Source organism: Stegostoma tigrinum, chromosome 19, assembly GCF_030684315.1.
Source record: "Stegostoma tigrinum isolate sSteTig4 chromosome 19, sSteTig4.hap1, whole genome shotgun sequence".
NCBI classification, from domain to species: Eukaryota; Metazoa; Chordata; class Chondrichthyes; order Orectolobiformes; family Stegostomatidae; genus Stegostoma; species Stegostoma tigrinum.
Window position 1 is genome coordinate 47,928,174 of NC_081372.1, and position 18,316 is coordinate 47,946,489.

The following is an 18,316-nucleotide window of genomic DNA, read 5'->3' on the forward strand; positions in this document are numbered from 1 at the left end:
CAATGTTTTATACATTTCCTTGCCTTGTACCTCACAAAATGTTTATCCTGATGGTATTTCCTTTGCCACTAATTAAAACATCTGACCTACCTGTCTATATTCTCTTGTAGACTAAGCCTAAGGCTATCCTCCTCACTATTTATCACCCACCAATTTTTGGTATCAGCTGCGAACCTAGAACATAAGAAACAGGAACAGGAGTAAACTGCTCGGGCCCTTGAACCTGCTCCACCATTCAATAGGATCATAGCTGATCCAACATTCCTCTGGTCCATTTTCCTACCTTTGCCACATAACCCTTCACTTGCCTACTCATCAAGAATCTACTTCAGCCTTAAATATACACAAGGGCTCTGCACCTACAGTTCTCTTGATCAGGGAGTTTCAACTCTCAGAGAAGAAATTCCTCTTTATCTCAGTCATAGTTTGCCCCCTCTTTATTCTAAGACTGTCTCCTGCTTCTAGGCTCTCCCAAGAAGATATACATCCTTTTAGCATTTATCCTGTCCAGCCCCTTAAGAATCTGATTTTTTTTCAAAGAGACCGCCTCCAACTCTTCTAAATTTTGTGAGTAGAGTGCCAACGTATTTAGTCTTTGCTCATAAGACAAACCCTCCATACCGGGGATCATCCTTTTGAACTCTTTTGAACTGTCTCCAATGAAATTTTATCTGTCCTATTTTACCAATCAAGCCTCCAACATTCATGTCTAAATCAGTTATGTAAATCATAAACAGCAAGGGCCCCAATACTTACCCCATATACCAGCACATCGACCTCCTCCTGTAATATGAGGCTATCACCTTCACTATTTTCCACCTCACCAATTTTTTTAAAATCATCTGCAAACTCACTGATCAGCTCTCCTACATTTATAAAAATTACAAACTGCAACAGCCCCAACACTGGCCCATGTGGGACACCACTGAACACAGACATCCCGTCAGAACTGCACATCTCAAACATCACCCTCTGCTTCCGGCTATTCAGCAAATTGTGGTCCCAATTTGCCAAATTTCCTTGGATCCCATGGGCTCTTACCTTTACGACCAGTCTCTTATGTAGGATTTTATCAGAAAAGTTGCTGAAGTCTATGTCAAAAGCAGTATCCTCATCTACACATCTGGTCTCCTCTTCACTTTTGGCTCTCTTCAACTGGTTCTGCTGTCTCTACAGACAGCTTCAAAATTGTCCTCACTGTCTAGTAGTTGAGTAATTTTGTTAAACAAGCACGCATTTCTAATTTATGACCTATCAAATTCATAGAACTCAAAAATGATAATTCAAGCCATCTATTTCACCGAGTACTCTGTTCTATAAAAATATTCTCGCGCTGCACTGGCTCTAACCCTAACTCTTAATCTCTGAAGGCTTCAAATTAAAATTCCCATCCTTTCATTAATGTCCCTATGTGGCTGCTTTTCTCTTTGAAATCTCCTCCAGTATGCCAGCCTTCTAAGAAATCTGGTCTGAATTTTACCAGAATTCAGCAACAGTCAATTTTAGCAGATTTCACAGACGGCTTTGTCAAATGAACCCAAATGAGGTTTCTTACGAGTCCAGAGTTGTTCTATATTGTTCCTTCATCTGAAGTATTGCCCTGGAGATGGCAAAGGCAAGTTGGCAACCAATTTTTCAACTTGGACATGGAAGTCCTGGTGGATGTTAGAAGTGGGTCATCCTCTTAGCCCAGGATCAGCAGAGATGACAATGTTATCCACAAGTTCAAAGTTGACACGAGGGTCAGTGCAAAATCCATTACATGGAATAGTTTGCTGTAATGTCATAGAAAGGTCAATGGTCTTCTGTATTCCGCCAGGGTAAGTGCCAGTAACATCACATTGCTATCTCACACTTGCTCAAACTCTGATAGTACATCCACATCCCACCTCGCCTCATGGTCTACCACTCTCAATTACATGGAGCATCTTCTTCCACTCATTCTCACCCATCCCAAACTCTCACACAACTAGGCATTTAGATCCTCCATGCTGTCTGCTCACTGCTCACTCGGGACACCTTACTACTTATCTTCAACCTGCACTAGCATTCACAGCCACACCAGCCATTTTCTTTTCAATCAATCATCCCATTTCCAAATCTTGAGGTTCTCTCTCTTTCTCAGAAGTAGTGTCTCTTTGGAACATTCTTTCTGAAAACATGCAGGCACAACAACTGAACATCTCTCAAGCAGAGAAATATGAGATTCTCGTTAAGCAGGGAGTGGAAACTTACCACAGCTAGACAGAGCATGACTTTGAAGTTACAATCACAGCAGCTACTACCTTACTGAGCAGACTTGTGGAAGTGAACAGCTACCCCTGCTCCTGATTTGCACAGTCATTTGGTATAGTTACTGGGCATGATAAGCTAATAAGATTTGAATCTATAAAATACATTTAAAAAACAAATTACACTTTGTCATTCCTGTCTGTCACGTGCCCCAGCATTGAACATGATGCAGAAGGTGTGACCAACCATCTTGGATTTTCCGGAACTAAACGTATTTGAGGCTTGCATCTCATGTTTACTCCTGCTGGGGTATGGACTGTCCCATAATTTTGTTTTTTTTTTAATTTTATGTGCACATTCACTCTCCCCGGAAGTCCACACTCTCTTAGCTCTAGCATCACACTCATCCTGGTTGGGTGTCAAAACATTTCTTAATTTATTACCCAGAAGTTTGACTGTGGGCCCCAAATAACTTTCAGACTCTTAGTATTTGTGACTTCATTCAATCAGGACCTGCATTCCAAAACTTATCCAACTTGCCTCCTCTTTAAAATCCATCTCATTAATCAAGCATGTGATTGCTCCTTCCATCTACGGTTTCAGGGTAATTGGTTATACTTTAGGAATTTCTACATGTTATTGGTCAATTTATTTAAAATACATATTAGTTCTCAGTTTTCCATTGAGCAGGGTGCATTGGTGGGAAAAAATAAACTTCTTTTAGGAACACAACCTGAACCAGAGAATTAAATGCTGAATCTCTATGCTCCCTGACTAGTCATTCTTGTTTCCCTTGTGAAGCCACAAAATACCGTCTGGTTGTGACAAATTTTAATCTGGCTGCTCTGATTTACATTAAAAAAATGAATATCTTCTAATTGTCTGCAAAGGAGGACGCAGTGGATATTGTGTCAGTGATGATTCCATACTGTCTGGCAATCATAAATGATTGGAATGCCCATTTAATTCAGCTCATGCTATTCTACATTGAATGCATGGCCTCTCCCAGCTGAGGAGGAGCATCTGTTCTTCCTTGCAAGTATTTAGTTTGAAAATGTATACAGTACTACAAAATATTACAGAATAATGCCTAACGGTCTTGTGTGGCCTTCAGATGATATGTGAAAACCAATGCTCTCCAATTATCCTGCAGTTCTTATCAGAAGGGACAGGCATCAATTTTAACAATAAATGGAGATCACAATTCCACAGGGAACAATGGAATAATTGCAAAACTTCACAATGCTACTCAATAATTTCAAAAAAGCTAAAGTTACTTAGGCGATAAAGAAATACTTTTCAGCAATAGTCAAAATCATGCACAATCCTTAAAGTAAAGTCATCCCTGAGGAGCAAAGAAAGCATTGCACTTACTAAAGCATCTATAAGAACCTCTGCTCCTTCTTCACTCTCATGCAGTGTGTCTATATCTGTCAGCTCTTGCAACAGATCTACCACGGCAATGGACACATGTAGTAGGTTGTTAAATATCAAACAACACAGTCAAAAAATCTGCAAACATCTCTACAACATGCCAATAACATCTACTTTTAATTTTCATTGAATCTGAATGAAGCAGGAATAGATATAGAATAAGGGAACACGGGGTAAAAAATCAGAACACTAGTTTTAACTTTGAATTAGCATAGAATAAGGTTGGCTTAGACTTGGATCCATAATTCCATTTAGTGTTGCATAAAGTTTACCATAATACATCTTACAAATCATGAAAGGTCAATTCCTGATCTTCATTTAACATTTAACACTGCTGCCGATATTTAAGATTAAATTCTCTCAGTAAATACAGGAGTAAAACAATGAGAAAGCTTTTAGCCTGCATATCAAATGATGGAGCACATTTTTAAACAAATTGGATCCCTTACTTAAAGATTCTACTAATTAGCATACAATCTGCTTAAGTACAGACGAAAATATTTCATCTGTTACCCTGGCTTGTTTCAGAATAAAAGCCCTTAACTAAATTGGAGTTTCAGAGTTAAAACTAGGCCCAATTAAAAAGAACAAAACAAAAACTGCAGCAGATCACTTTCATTAAGACCAAGAAAATACATGTAAAATACTGCAAATATTTCCATCGGATCTGTTCCAAAGAAGTCATATCGGACTTGAAATACGAACTCTGTTTCTCTCTGTACAGGTGCTGGCAAAGCTGCAATGATTTTGGTTTACATTACATGAGAATATAACTGATGGATTTGTGATGCTAATACATTGAAAATAAATCTATTACAGAACACATTCAAATATACTAACGATCAGCTTGGATGTCTATGTTGAACTTGTGTCCTCAATGTTATGTAATAAACTTGTCCGATTAAGCCAGCACTGCATCACTGTATAAAGCACTTTGTATCTGCACAAAGATTTTAGATGACTGCTGAATAACATTAGGCTCTCAAGGGATTTTATTTAAGTTTTCTAACATCAAAAGGATATCAGTATTTTCATGACCAAGTAGACCAATCAGGGATTGTACAGCATTCAGTTCCACAAGCAGGTGATACAAATCAGGCATGGTGGCAATCACATGCATCTCTTGTATAATATCGTTTAAATCCAACTCTGATTCCATGAATCTGCAAGTCAAGTAGACCAGGCAATTAAAATATTTGGGTAATATTACAGAATTAATAGCCAGCTGAAGTTTGCCTTATTGACAACTTTAATTTTACAAATAAAACTGGTCTTTTGTCATTTATTTCCATTATAATATCCAAGGGAAAAAACAGACAGGCAACATGAGATCAATTTATTGACAGCAGTTTGTTTATTGTTGAAACACAGCCACAAGACATAAGAAACTAAAGAAATGTGACAAGCAAGGAAGCACTGGCAGTAATATTCTTGAGGTTTGCATTATCTGTGCAAATCGTTCAACTTCAAAAAGCATCATATCCTTTTAATCAAATTTCAAACTTGCACTTAATTGAAAAGAAAAATCCGCAGTCTTCATTTTCTCTTGTGCACAAAATGAAAGCTTATCTAAAACGTCAATATCCAGATTAATAAAATTTAAATTATCTATAATAAAATGAAACCGGTGATAGCAAGTGATCCATTTTGAATTTGGATGGAGTATAATTTGCATTGCAATATTCAAAACTGCAAATGTTAAATTTGAAAATTTCAGTATATTCCTAAACATTAAACCTAAAACATTCACGCTTCTTTCTCCCTCCACAAATGATATGGGATGTGCTGAGTTTTCTGGCATTTTATACTTGTTTTGTGTCAGTTGCAAACTTAGAAATATTGAAACCATCCATTATAATCTAAGGCACTTTCAATATCTCTATTTTGGGGTGGTGGGTGGTGGAAGGGAAGATATCTGGACGCGCTTGCCTTACTGCCAAAGAAAACACGAACTTAGAATGAAAACCACCAAATTGTATAGACTTGAACAGCTCACACCTATACCAGTGTTGACTTGTAGCAATTTTCCCTTCTCACTCTTGAAAAGAAACCTGCCTGCAGGCCAATTATACTGGTACTATGAGATGAAGAACTGAGTTAGGTGCCTTTGTTAATTCTACTCCTTATTACTCCCAACTGCAAAATCTCAGAGTGAATTTCTTCTGCTAGTGCTCCATCAAAGACTAATAAGGTAATTAAAACAGTTCTTTCATAAAAGAGACGTACAAACTAAGTAACAGATAATAACTTGAGCAGAATCATCAATATTGGCAATTGAGAAATTATACACAAGTACAGTACTGCTATTGCTGCAGAAAGATTGAAAATGGTAATCAGAAAATACATTTTGAATACAAAATAGAATAAAATATACCTAGGTGTCTCCACTAGCGTAAGTAAATGTAATATTTATGAAACAGTACAAGTTATTACAAGGATTAATAAACAGATACAACAGCTTACTTCTCTGGGTTTTCTGGGAATTTGATGCGCAGTTCCTGATTTTTGTAGGCCCTCTTTTCAAATGTTAAGATCATCTTCTTCACTGAGCTTTCGTCCAAAGGCTCTGCCTGAAAGAAAGGAAATATTTTTAATCAATAAATCATCTTTTCCTTTACATACTAAGTTTAGTCAATGCATACAAGTTGAATCCTTCAGTATTCTTCCATTCCTTGCATTCATGAGCAAAATACAAGAAACAGGTAGTCACATATGCAGTCCTCTTGCTCTACATTGAAAAACTTTTTACTACCCACCTTGCTGTTCAGTGTATCCAGTCACTAGCTGAGACCAAGTGAAGAATATTATACAATGAATAAAACTTTCCAAATGTGTACAGAAGCTTGACTTAAGTCCACTTTCTTAAACCTCCTCACCATTACCTGAATTATTGGTATGGCCACAGAAGCATTGATGATGGTGCACATGATTGGGCAGAATAAAAGTGTACAGTTCAGATGGAATAAATAAAAGGTCAACATGACTGTCAAATTCCCACTATCTAGATTTATGGCCAAATCTCAACATTGCAGAATTAACACTAGCTACATCACTATGTAGTTCTAAGCACAAGTCTGCAATGCACAGGAAGTTTCGTTCTCATCTTTGTTTTGTTTAGCAGGTTAAAGAGCCTGAGAAAATATTTTATCAGTTTAGTTTTAAATTGTAAAGCAGAGCTTGGAGATTGTTTTTAGATGAACCTTCTAAAACAGTTAACTAACTCGGTTTTGAAAGTTTAGCTTAGTTAGATAATTATAAAAGCCACCGGGGAACCAAAGTCTTTGGGAAACAAAAAGAGAAAGCTGATTTGTATTTATTCATACAAATTCACAACGCAAAGCAATGTTTGTGTGTGCGCGTGTGTGGGAGAGGGAGAGAGAAAAAGAACAGAAAGCACAATGAAAATAACTTAATACCATAGGTAATTGACCAATAAAGAGAGCCCACGAATGGACATAACCGAAAAAAAGAAACTGACAGCTACAGATCAATTATAAGTATCCACTTCCACTAAAGTTATGTAAAGACATATCAAGGTTTTTTTTCAAGATTGCCTGGGAACTGTGCATCAGTAGACAGGTGACCGTACATTGCCTATCCCTAACTGCTCTCGAGACAGTGGTGGTGAGCTACCTTCTGGCTCCAGTGCAGTTCATGTGGGACAGGTGCGCACTCAGTACCGTTAAATAAGGGAGTTTCAGAATTTTCAGCCGGCAATAATGAAGAAACGGCAATAAATCCCAGACAGGGTGATGTGTGATGTGGAGAGGAACTTCCAAGCAGTGGTGGTCTCACGCATTAGTTGCCTTTGCCCTTCTAGGCAGTAGAGGTTGCGAATTTGGAAAACATTATGTGAAGAGGCTTAGTGAATTTCTGCATTGTATATCTCAGTGATGCACACTACTGCCATTATGCATCAGTTGTGGATAGGATGCCAATTAAGCAGTTTGCTTTCTTCTGAAATGGTATCAAGTTATTTGAGTGTTGTTGGGGCTACAACTATGCAGGTAATTACAGAATATTCCTTCACATGGCTCTGACCTCCATAATCACAGAGTGCTTCAAGAAACTGGTCATGGCCCACATCAATTTTAGTCTCCAAGCCTACGTCAATCCACTGCAATTTGCCTACCAACAAAACAGGTCCACAGCAGACACCGTTCCCTAGCCCTCCACTCATCCCTGGAACATTTGGAAAACATGGACACCCACATCACACTCCTGCTCATCAACTCAAGCTCCACCTTCAATACTATTATCCCCTCCAGACTGGCCTTAAAACTTCCAGACCTAGGTCTTGGCATCGCTTTCTGCAATTGGATCCTCAGTTTTCTGACGCATTGACTATAATCAGTGAAGACAGATAACTGCACCATCTCATGATAACAATAAACATTGCAACAGCACCCCCTCACTCACCCAATGATGCACTCTCAGCCCCCTACTGTATTCCTTGTGCACCCATGATTGTGCAGCCAAATTCCAAGTGAACACCATCTCCAAGTTCGCTGATGGCATAGTAGATCAGGTATCAAACAACGATGAGTCAGAATACAGAAAGGAGATAAAGGGCTTGGTGGCATGGTGCACTGTTATCATGATCTCTCTCTCTCAACATCAGCAAAACCAAATAAACTGATCATGGACTTCAGAAAGAAAGGAGGAGAACATAAGTCCATCTACATCAATGGAGTTGAGGTTGAGGCATAATGGCCTGGTATGGCAAGTGCTCTGCCTAGGACCATAAGAAACTACAGAAGGTTGTGAGCATAGCCCTGACCATCTCGGAAGTCAGCCTTTTATACATGGACTCCATTTACATCTCTCCTTGACGGGAAAAGGCTGCCATCAAATACCCCTCCCACCAGTAAAGCTCTCCAACAAATACTTCCATCAGGCAGAAGATATAGAATCTTGAACACATCAGCAGGTTCAAGAACAGCTTCTTCCCTGCTGTTATTAGACTGATGAGTGACTATCCAGCTTCAAATAAAGTTAATGTTGTTAATGTTGCTCTTGCCTCGTGCACATCCTGTTCAATGCAACCTGTATGTCTCACTTTGTCCAAGCTTTTTCACCCTATGATCTGTATATCTTTGCTTACTACGATCTGCCTAATGCTCGCAAACAAAGCTTTTCATTGTACTTAGGTACACATGACAATAAATCAAGTCAATTATTCAACCATATTCATGATTCGTGTTGTGAAGATGGTGGACTGACTGTGGGGTGTCAGAAGATGTCAGTGTTACTTCCCACTGAGAAACTGCATTGATACTGGAACCCCAATATTCCCAGGGTCATAACAAAGTTAAAGATTTGATCAAAGTATGAAAAATATTCAATTCACCTATTTGATGGAATCAAATAGCAGAAAATATTGACCAGGTTTCTGTATTTAACATATTAACACTACTATTTGTTACAAATAAGCAAATTATAACTACAGCTAAACAACTATGAATTATCAAAATATAGTTCCATTAGTTCATAGACTTGACAGTGATTAGATATGAGAAAAATCTTTTCAAAGAACGAGTGGTTAGGATACTGAAAGCATTGTCTGGAAACTTGGTGGAGGCAGGTTCTGTTAAATCATTCAACAGGGCATGAGGCAAGCATCTGGGTAAAAATGGCATGCAGGGATATGGGCAAAAGGCAGGAGATTGGCGCTAAGTAATAGAACTGATGCAGGCACAATGGGTTAAATGTCTCCTTCTGCACCCTACAATTCCAATTAACACCCTTAAATTCCTACATGTACAGATGTCGACAGTCACAAAAGTGGGTTTTCTGCATGGAAGAAACAATACTTTAGTATCACCAGTGTACAGGCTTAGATGAGATGTTCATTTATTGTCCTGAGATTTCGTTCTCTGAACTCCTTCCATATAGTTTTTGGTTCCTTGACAAAGACAGGGGATTTACACATCAATTGTCTAGTTTCACAGGCACTTTTTGGAGCCAACAGCTTGCAAGCACATGGTGGGAGAAAATAACTGGTTCGCTCTAGCTTGAAGACACTTTACTGCAGGCAGTTATAGATACAAATCCTGCTTCTTGTGGTCTTGAAAGCTTCTGCCACTGTATAGCTCACACTCACAAGCTGCTCAGCTACCCATTGCTAGAGCTGTTATCATCAGACTGATGACATTTGGCATCAACAAATGCACAAACAAATCAGCTACCTGTTACTGGCCAAACATCTCCATGTGTACACAGTCACACGTACCATCTTATCTCAGCTTCCCTTCCATCTACAGAGCAAAAATGTAAAGAAATTCACAATGCGCACTACTAACTTGATTTCAAAAGTACAGTAATTCATTCCACAAACAATCCTTTTTCATTTTAGTCCACAATCACAGAAAGAAAAATAAGAAAATACATTTTTTAAACAATTACTCACTGCTCTTGTAGCTACAAGATTTATATGGCTGGACCAGTTCAGTTCCTGGTTAAAGGAAGGCCCCAGGATGTCGACAGTGGGGATCAGCGATGGTAATGCCATTAAACATGAAGGGATAATGAATAGATTCTCTCCTGGCAGAGATGATCATTGTGTACTTGTGTAGTTGTAAACTTAACTTGTCACTTACCAGTCCAAGCCTGAATATCATCCAGCTCTTGCTACATTTATTTAGGATAATGTTAATACAAACTATTGAATTTTAACTTCTGCTGTCCAGTTGTAATGTCTGATGCTTTTCACAGGCATCAGACATTTTTTAAACAAAGAAAGAAACATGGATCTAAAATGACTGCAGTGGTCACATCTACATAGTTCCTATTTAGTTTGCCTCAATCTATGTAAAATAAATGAAGGCATCTGTAACAAAATTACTTTTTCTTTCAACCAAAAGACACTGAAATTAGGCAACTGAATCAGTGTGATGGGATGTGAGGAACTGCAAAAGGAGAGACCCTGATAGGAGTCTTGTACAGGATCCTTAATAGTTGCCAGGATAATAAATCAGGGACAGAAAATAAATCAGGGGGTAGAAAAGGGCATGCAAGAAAAACACCATTACTAATAATCATGGGATAAAGGGGTTATTTTCAGGATGGTGGCTGGTGAACAGAGGAGTTCCACAAGAATCAGTATTGGGACCACAATTATTCACATTATATATCAATGATTGGGAGGAAGGAACTGAGGGCACTGTTGCTAAGTTTGCAGATAACACAAAGATAGGTGGAGGGATAGTTTTGAGGAAGTTGAAAAGCAGAAGGACTATGACAGGCTAGCTGACTGGGCAAAGAAGTAGCACATGGAATACAATGTCAGAAAATGTGAGGTTATACACTTTGGTATGAATAATACAGGCATAGACTGTTTTCTAAATAGGGGAAGACTCTGGAAATCTGAAGCACAAAGGGATTTGGGATTCCTTGCGCTGGATTCTCTTGAAGTTAACATGCAGGTTCAGTGGGTGGTGAGGAAGGCAAATGCTATGTTAGCATTTATTTCAAGGGGGCTGGAATACATGAGCAGGGTTGTCGTGCTGAGGCTGCTTCAAGGTTTCTGGTCACACATTTGGAATATTGAGAGCAGATATGGGCACTGTACCCCAGAAAGAATGCGCCAGCCTTCGAGCAACTCCGGAAGGGGTTCACATGAATGAACCCGGGGATGAAGGGCTTGACACAGAAGGAGCATCTGAGGATTCCGGGTCTGCACACAATAGAGTTTCGGAGGATGAGGGGGCATTACATTGAAACTGACAGAATACTGAGGTCCTGGATCTGGAAAAGATGTTTTCACTCTAAGACAGTAGGACCTGAGGGCACAGCCTGAATGAAGGGACAGCCCTTTAGAACTGAGATGAGGAGGAATGTCTTCAGTCAGAAAGTGGTTAATCTGTTGAGCCCATTGCCACAGAAAACTCTGAAGGCCCAGTACTTGAGCATATTTCACACAGAGATAAGTAGATTCTTGATTAGTAAGGGGATCAAGGCTTACAGGGAGAAAGCAGGAGAATGGGGGTTGAGAAACATATTAGCCTTGATCAAATGCTGGAGCAGACTCAATGGTCTGAATGCCTCACTCTGCTCCTGTATCTTACGGTCTTATGGTTCTCATCCTTTACTTGCTTAGGTATATACTAGCTGATCGCGTAATTTAAAATGAGTAGTTCCCTAAAAAAAAATCAAGGGTAAAATAGAAACAGGATACTGTAGCATCAAGTCAATGCTTTCCATCCAGATCCTACATGTTACCTCAGTGAATAAAAGCCACGACTGCTTGAGTATTTCTTCAAAACTACATATTTTTTCCACTGTGACCCCAACTCCAGACTTGAAAACTGATGTGACCTCTCAGAGAGAGCTGAGAGTACGAGTACAGCTGTTGTAAACTGGTCCAAATTCCATGGCAGCCATTACTGCCTCAGATTTCACAATGCCAAAACATTAGCTTGTGACCTCATCTGAGGTCCTAATCCCCATTTTAAGAAATCCTGCTGCAACATGTCAACAGCCTAGTAAATCTACAATTACTACTTTTCATAGTCCTTTTATGTCCTATAGATCCTAGTATTTTTCCCTATTGCTGATGTAAGGCTAAAGTCTGTATTTCCGTTTTTTTTCTTGCATCTCTCTTAAATCATGTGATGATATTTCTAAGCTTCCAACCTACAAAAATCATTCCAGAATCTATGGAATTTTGTTAGATTACCACCAATGCATCTACTATCCTCTCCAGCCAACTTCCAGAATCAGATCCAGGTAAAACACTGCCAACCCCATTAATTTGTCCAGTTACTTAATTACTCATACTAATCTCCTTCAAATCCTCATTTTTTTCTCGTCTCTTGGATATCAATTCTAAGAGGTTTATTTACCTTCTTCAGTGAAAACAAAATAAGGAATTAGCTTCTCTGCTAGTTCTCTATTCCCCAAGACAAATTCATTTGATCTGCCTGTGACATTCATTTTAAATAAACATTTCTTCTTCCTATGCCTGTAAGTGCTTTTACAATCATTTTTTCTGTTTCTATCCAGGTTGAATTCATATTTTGTTCTCCCTTTCCTTATGCTTTGCTTGATCCTCCTTTGTTGTATTCTAAAAACATTCCAACCCCAAACTTATTACTCTTTCTGGACACTTTGTAAGTTTTTCCTTTTCATCTTCTACAACCTTCTCAGCCACAGCTGACTGCTCTTTTTAGAGCTTTTACACCTTGGAGGAATATATAGCTCCTGTATGTTAGTTAAAGGCTGTTCACTACCTATGTACAGCCATGCTTTTTAATGTATTTTCACAACTCACCTTGGGGAACTTATTGAATATTTCAAAGATTTCACATATAAAAACACACAATTTCCTTTATCTATCTTGAGAATAGAAGCCGCAAAGAACTCAAATGCACAAGGTACTATATGGCTAAATCACCTACAAACGAACTAATGAGAATCAAGGAGCTGTTGAAAAAAATCTAACCAAAGTAATCTAAAAGTAACCTTCTAGAGAATTACTAAATCATTGTTAAATACTTCTATTAATTTTATTTAACTAACACTTTGTTTTATTAAGCTACCTTGAAATGCAATATGTTTTTCTATTTCATATATTCTTGTTCTCAAGCCATTAAAATATGCATCAAATTGACAACCTTCAGTTTTATTCAGCAACAGCAAAACCAAAGAAAGAAAGAAACAAAATTCAGCATTTACTTCTGGGCCAACCACAAACTTACAGTCAATGAGTGACAACTGCACCCATCTCAGGTCTTTTGGAACCAGGTGTTAATTCAGTCATGTCTAGCTTGCTGCACTTAATGATGCACTGCATTATGGTGAAAGTAATGTTCCTCTTTCTCAAAGTCTTCACCTTTCTCCTCAGTAGACAGGAGTTGCTTTCCCAACTCTTGAGTCCATCATACTCCTCTTTGCCTGCTCCAATTCTGCAGAAAGCAGCACGCTATGACAGTATGGCAGACAATCTGGGATGTACTTTAAGACTACCACAGCCTATCCAAGCATTGAACCTCATCATAAGGAGGCCTATCATCTGCTCCACGAAGCCTCCAGTCTCAGAAATGAGTTGCATGGTATCTATGCTCATCGTCAGACAGGGGATTGCATATTGCATTTGTTAGCCCTCATTGCACAAGGTAGCACTCAGCTCCCAAGAAATAAGCTTGCAAAGCAGCCAGCCCTCAAGAGAAACCACAAACGTGAGAGTTCTTCTTTGGTGCAGATTTCCAAAATGTAGTATCAATGACCATCAGTGTATCTGGAGGCACTGGGTCATTAAAAGCATCTCTCAAATTCTATCACTGAGCTAAACTGGCTGATTGATCAGCAGCATGTATGGAAAGGGCCTCTCTGGTTCAGTTATGTAACAAGCTAGTTCTGTTCCCCAATTACCTTTGTGTTTGCTGACTTACATTGATTTCTGGTCAAAACATTGATTATTAAAAATCTTATCCTTGCTTTCACGTCCCCTCCAGGCCTCTGATCACCTTCATACTCGCAACACTCAAACATTTGTGCTCTGTTGATTCTGACGTTTGATACATTCTCAATCACTGCCTTACCAGGAATATTGGTGCCTTCAAATTGGCCAAAGTTCTAGAACTCCTGCCCTATATTTCCCCACTTCAGCAACTCACTATCCTTGTTTTAAGGAGCTTCTTGTTGACCAAGCCTTTGATCATTAGACCTAATATCATCCTGTGTGACAGACATACTTTGTTTTCATTTTATAACGTTAAAGATAATATATTTTGACCTAAACTGTAAGGACAAACATGTGTTACATTGGAGAACTTGCTCTTTAACCACCCGTACAAGAGTCACAATCTTGAGAAGTATGAAATAATTTTGGTGAAAAGCTGCTCAAAAAGGCTGGTTTGCTAAATACTCAGTCTCAGAATTAATATATCCAAGACAGCAACTGCAAGGGAAAACAGAATGGGCTTTCTTTGATCTTTGTACACACTGTCCATTTAATCTTCAGAAGTAACAAGCCTGATTATAAGCCTCTGAAAAGTGTTTTTGCCTTAAGTCCATCTCTACTTCAAAGGAAAACAAGAAGTCTACAGTTTGCTACATACAATGGTAATATTAGCGAGCATGTTTATGTGGTCGTAAGAGAAAACCTCTGATCTTGTGTAAGCATGCTTTACAAAATTATAATTGTTACTACATTCCGGGATATTCTGTTTACAACCTAGTATAGCTGCCTGCCTCTAAATTTGGGCAAATGTGAAGGGCTACATTGATCTTTAAGGGCACATTACATTTGTCAAACTCAGTTGAATGATTCTACGTTCTTCAAAGTTCCAAAGTAATTTTTAAAAATTGTACGAAGCAAAGATGGTTATTTGATTTATCATTTTGCTTCTGCATTATCATCAATACTGACTACTTGTTTTAACCTGATAGATTTAGTGTGGAACTATGGAATGGTTTTGTATTTTAGGTTGCAGGTGTTCAGCACACAGTGTATACAATTTCCAGTGTCCAAGACTGTCATACAGTAAAAATGATCAATTCTATTATTTACTCTAGCTCACATAGCATGCACAAAATTTTAATTTTCAATTCATAGAAAATGTAGGCTGTACTTATGGAATTTTTTTAATATAGATAGCTAGAGATGCAAACAGCTTGAATTGTATTAGCAAAATTGTAAAGATATTGTTTCTCATTTCTTTTACTAGTACCTTTGCAAGGGCTTTAATCGAACTTGCAGGGATGTGGGAGTTGAGACAGAATATCAGAGCTTGCAAAATACTAAGAATACAGTTGGCACTAGCATAGAAAGTAGTAAGATAATAGGCAATCAAAATTCGGGAGAAAGAGAGTCCAAAACAGAGTTTATGCGCATTTATGTAAATGCAGAGTACAGTAAATAAAGTTGGGAATTCCAGGCACAGATTACATTACAAAATTATGGTGTTGCAGTAGTATCGGAAGCCTGGCTCAAGGAAGGGCAAGACCAGCTGTTAAATATTTCTGGATATAACTTGTTCAGGGAAGGTAGAAAAGAAAGAAAACAAAAGGGTAGCGATGTCAGTTAAGGGGAGAATTGCAGGGCCGGAGGAAGACAATGTCTCGGACGTTTCAAAAATGAAGTCAATTTTGGCTGGAGCTACAGGGTGCAATTACATTACTCAAGACAGTCTACCAACCACTAACTACTGGAAAGGATGTAAAGGAACAAATGTGCAGGAAAATTACAGTATTACTACACAGTTGTAGTGGGGGACTTCAATTACTTAAATTTAGACTGGGATACTAGTAGCTTAAGGGGCAAGTGTTCCTGAACTACGTTAGAGAATATATGTTCAGCAGCATGTGCCCAGTCAAATTAGAAATTATTGTTGGACCTGGTCCTTGGAAATGAGGTGGGCCAGATAGACTGAGTGTCAGTGGAAGAACATTTAGGTGACAGGGAACATGTATCATAAAAGTTCAGATTGGAGTTGGAGAATGAACAATACAATATACAATCCAGAGGTTGATAAGTCAATTGGTGGCGAGCTGACTTCAATGGAGCTAGAACTGAGCTGAGTAGGATTGACTGGAATAAAAGGTTGACAGGAAGATTAGTAAGTGTACAATGGATGAAAAAGCAGATGGCTTGGGCACAGTGAGATATATTCTCTCTCATGCAGAACGTAAGACAAACAAACCCAAAGCTCTCTGAATGACGAAGAAGGTAGGAAGTAACATTAGAAAGGTACATATATGGCAGACGTAAGGCAAAAAGTACATGGTCAACAGAAATACCAAAATTTAGGGAGAGGTCAAAAAACAAATACGAGACGCAAAGATTAACTACAAGAAATAGCTAGCATAAAGGGAAACCTGTTTTCTACTGGCACATAAAACAGTAAGGAAGTAATTAAAGGAGGAATAGAGCTGATCAGAGACCAACAAGGAGATTCATAAAGAGAGACTTAGGGTGTGGTTGAAATAAGAAATGAACACTTTGCATCAGTCTTTAGAGGATATTGCTGCCCAGATCATGGAGAGAGAAAGGAAAAAGTGACAAAGGATCAAAATTAACAAATCGTAGTCTTGGCTAGATTGTGGGAACTTAGAAATTAACAAAATACCAGGGCCAGATAAAATGCATCCAAGGATTTTGAAGCATTTCAGGCTAAAAATTGTGGAGTCAGCGGCCATAACATTTTAATCTTCTCTTTACTGCTTTATCCAAAGAAGGTTATAAAATTAATCCAGTGATTACAGACGAGTTCGCACAACTTTGGTGGTGCAGAAACATTATTCAGCATTGAATCAGTAGTCACATAAAAAAGGTAGGTTGATTGCAAAGAGTCAGCGTGGATTTCTAAAGAGGAAAATGAGGTCTAAGTTGTCAGAGCCTTCTAAAGAGATAACAGAAAAGATTGTTGAGGATAGCACTCATGACATGGTATACATGGATTTCTAGAAGATGTCAGATATACTGTCTCAGCACAGATCTGTGAAGAAAGTTGGAAGTCATGATCTCAAAGGGACAGTAGGATGCTGGATACAAAACTGACTGGGCAACAGAAGATAAATAGCATGGCCAATGGTTATTTTCGGCTGGAGGAAGATTTAAAGTAGAGCTCCCCAGAGGTCGGTACTGGGGCTCTTGTTTTTGCAGTATATTAATGAATCTTGGTGTGCAGGAGATAATTTCAAAGTTTGCAGGTGATACGAAACTTGGGAAAACTGTAAACTTTGCGGAGGATAGACTAGAACTCCAAAATGTCATTGACAAGTTGGTGGAGTGGATGAATAGGTAGTAGATGAGGTTCAATACAGAGAAATGTGAAGTGGTGTGCTTTCATTAGAAGAACAGGGAAAGCCAATACACAATAGGGGGTCCAGGAGGCAGAGGGACCTTGGACTATATGTGCACAAATCAAAGATGGCACAAGGCATGGACAGAGCAGTAAATAATGCTTACTGTGTTCTCAGCATTCTTAACGGGGCATTGAGTATGAAAGCAAGGATGTGATTTTGAACTTGTATAAGGCAGGAAGATGGAGAGAAAAGAAGATAGGTGGAGAGGAGAGTATAGGTGGGGAGGTAGGGAGGGGATAGGTCAATCCAGGGAAGACGGACAGGTCAAGGAGGTGGGATGAGGTTAGTAGGTAGGAGATGGAGGTGCGGCTTGGGGTGGGAGGAAGGGATGGGTGAGAGGAAGAACAGGTTAGGGAAGCAGAGACAGGTTGGACTGGTTTTGGGATGCAGTGGGTGGAGGGGAAGAGCTGGGCTGGTTGTGTGCTGCAGTGGCAGGAGGGGACAAACTGGGCTGGTTTTGGGATGCGGTGGGGAAAGGGGAGATTTTGAAGCTGGTGAAGTCCACATTGATACCATTGGGATGCAGGGTTCCCAAGCGGAATATGAGTTGCTGTTCCTGCAACCTTCGGGTGGCATCATTGTGGCGCTGCAGGAGGCCCATGACGGACATGTCATCTAAAGAATGGGAGGGGGAGTGGAAATGATTCGCGACTGGGAGGTGCAGTTGTTTATTGCGAACCGAGCGGAGGTGTTCTGCAAAGTGGTCCCCAAGCCTCCGCTTGGTTTCCCCAATGTAGAGGAGGCGACAGCGGGTATAATGGATACAGTACACCACATTGGCAGATGTGCAGGTGAACCTCTGCTTAATATGGAAAGCCATCTTGGGGCCTGGGATAGGGGT

General features: G+C 39.2%; 1 protein-coding gene across 1 annotated transcript in view; it reads right to left on the reverse strand.

The window, feature by feature from the left end:
• The window catches only part of ctnnbl1 (catenin, beta like 1), a 157,140-nt gene that overhangs the window by 111,911 nt on the left and 26,913 nt on the right, over positions 1-18,316 (reverse strand). The window contains exons 3-5 of the mRNA XM_048550467.2: positions 6,130-6,236; positions 4,690-4,829; positions 3,607-3,704 (exon numbers count right to left, since the gene is read on the reverse strand). Of these exons, the coding sequence (XP_048406424.1) occupies positions 3,607-3,704; positions 4,690-4,829; positions 6,130-6,236 (345 nt within the window). The remainder of the gene's footprint in view (positions 1-3,606; positions 3,705-4,689; positions 4,830-6,129; positions 6,237-18,316) is intronic.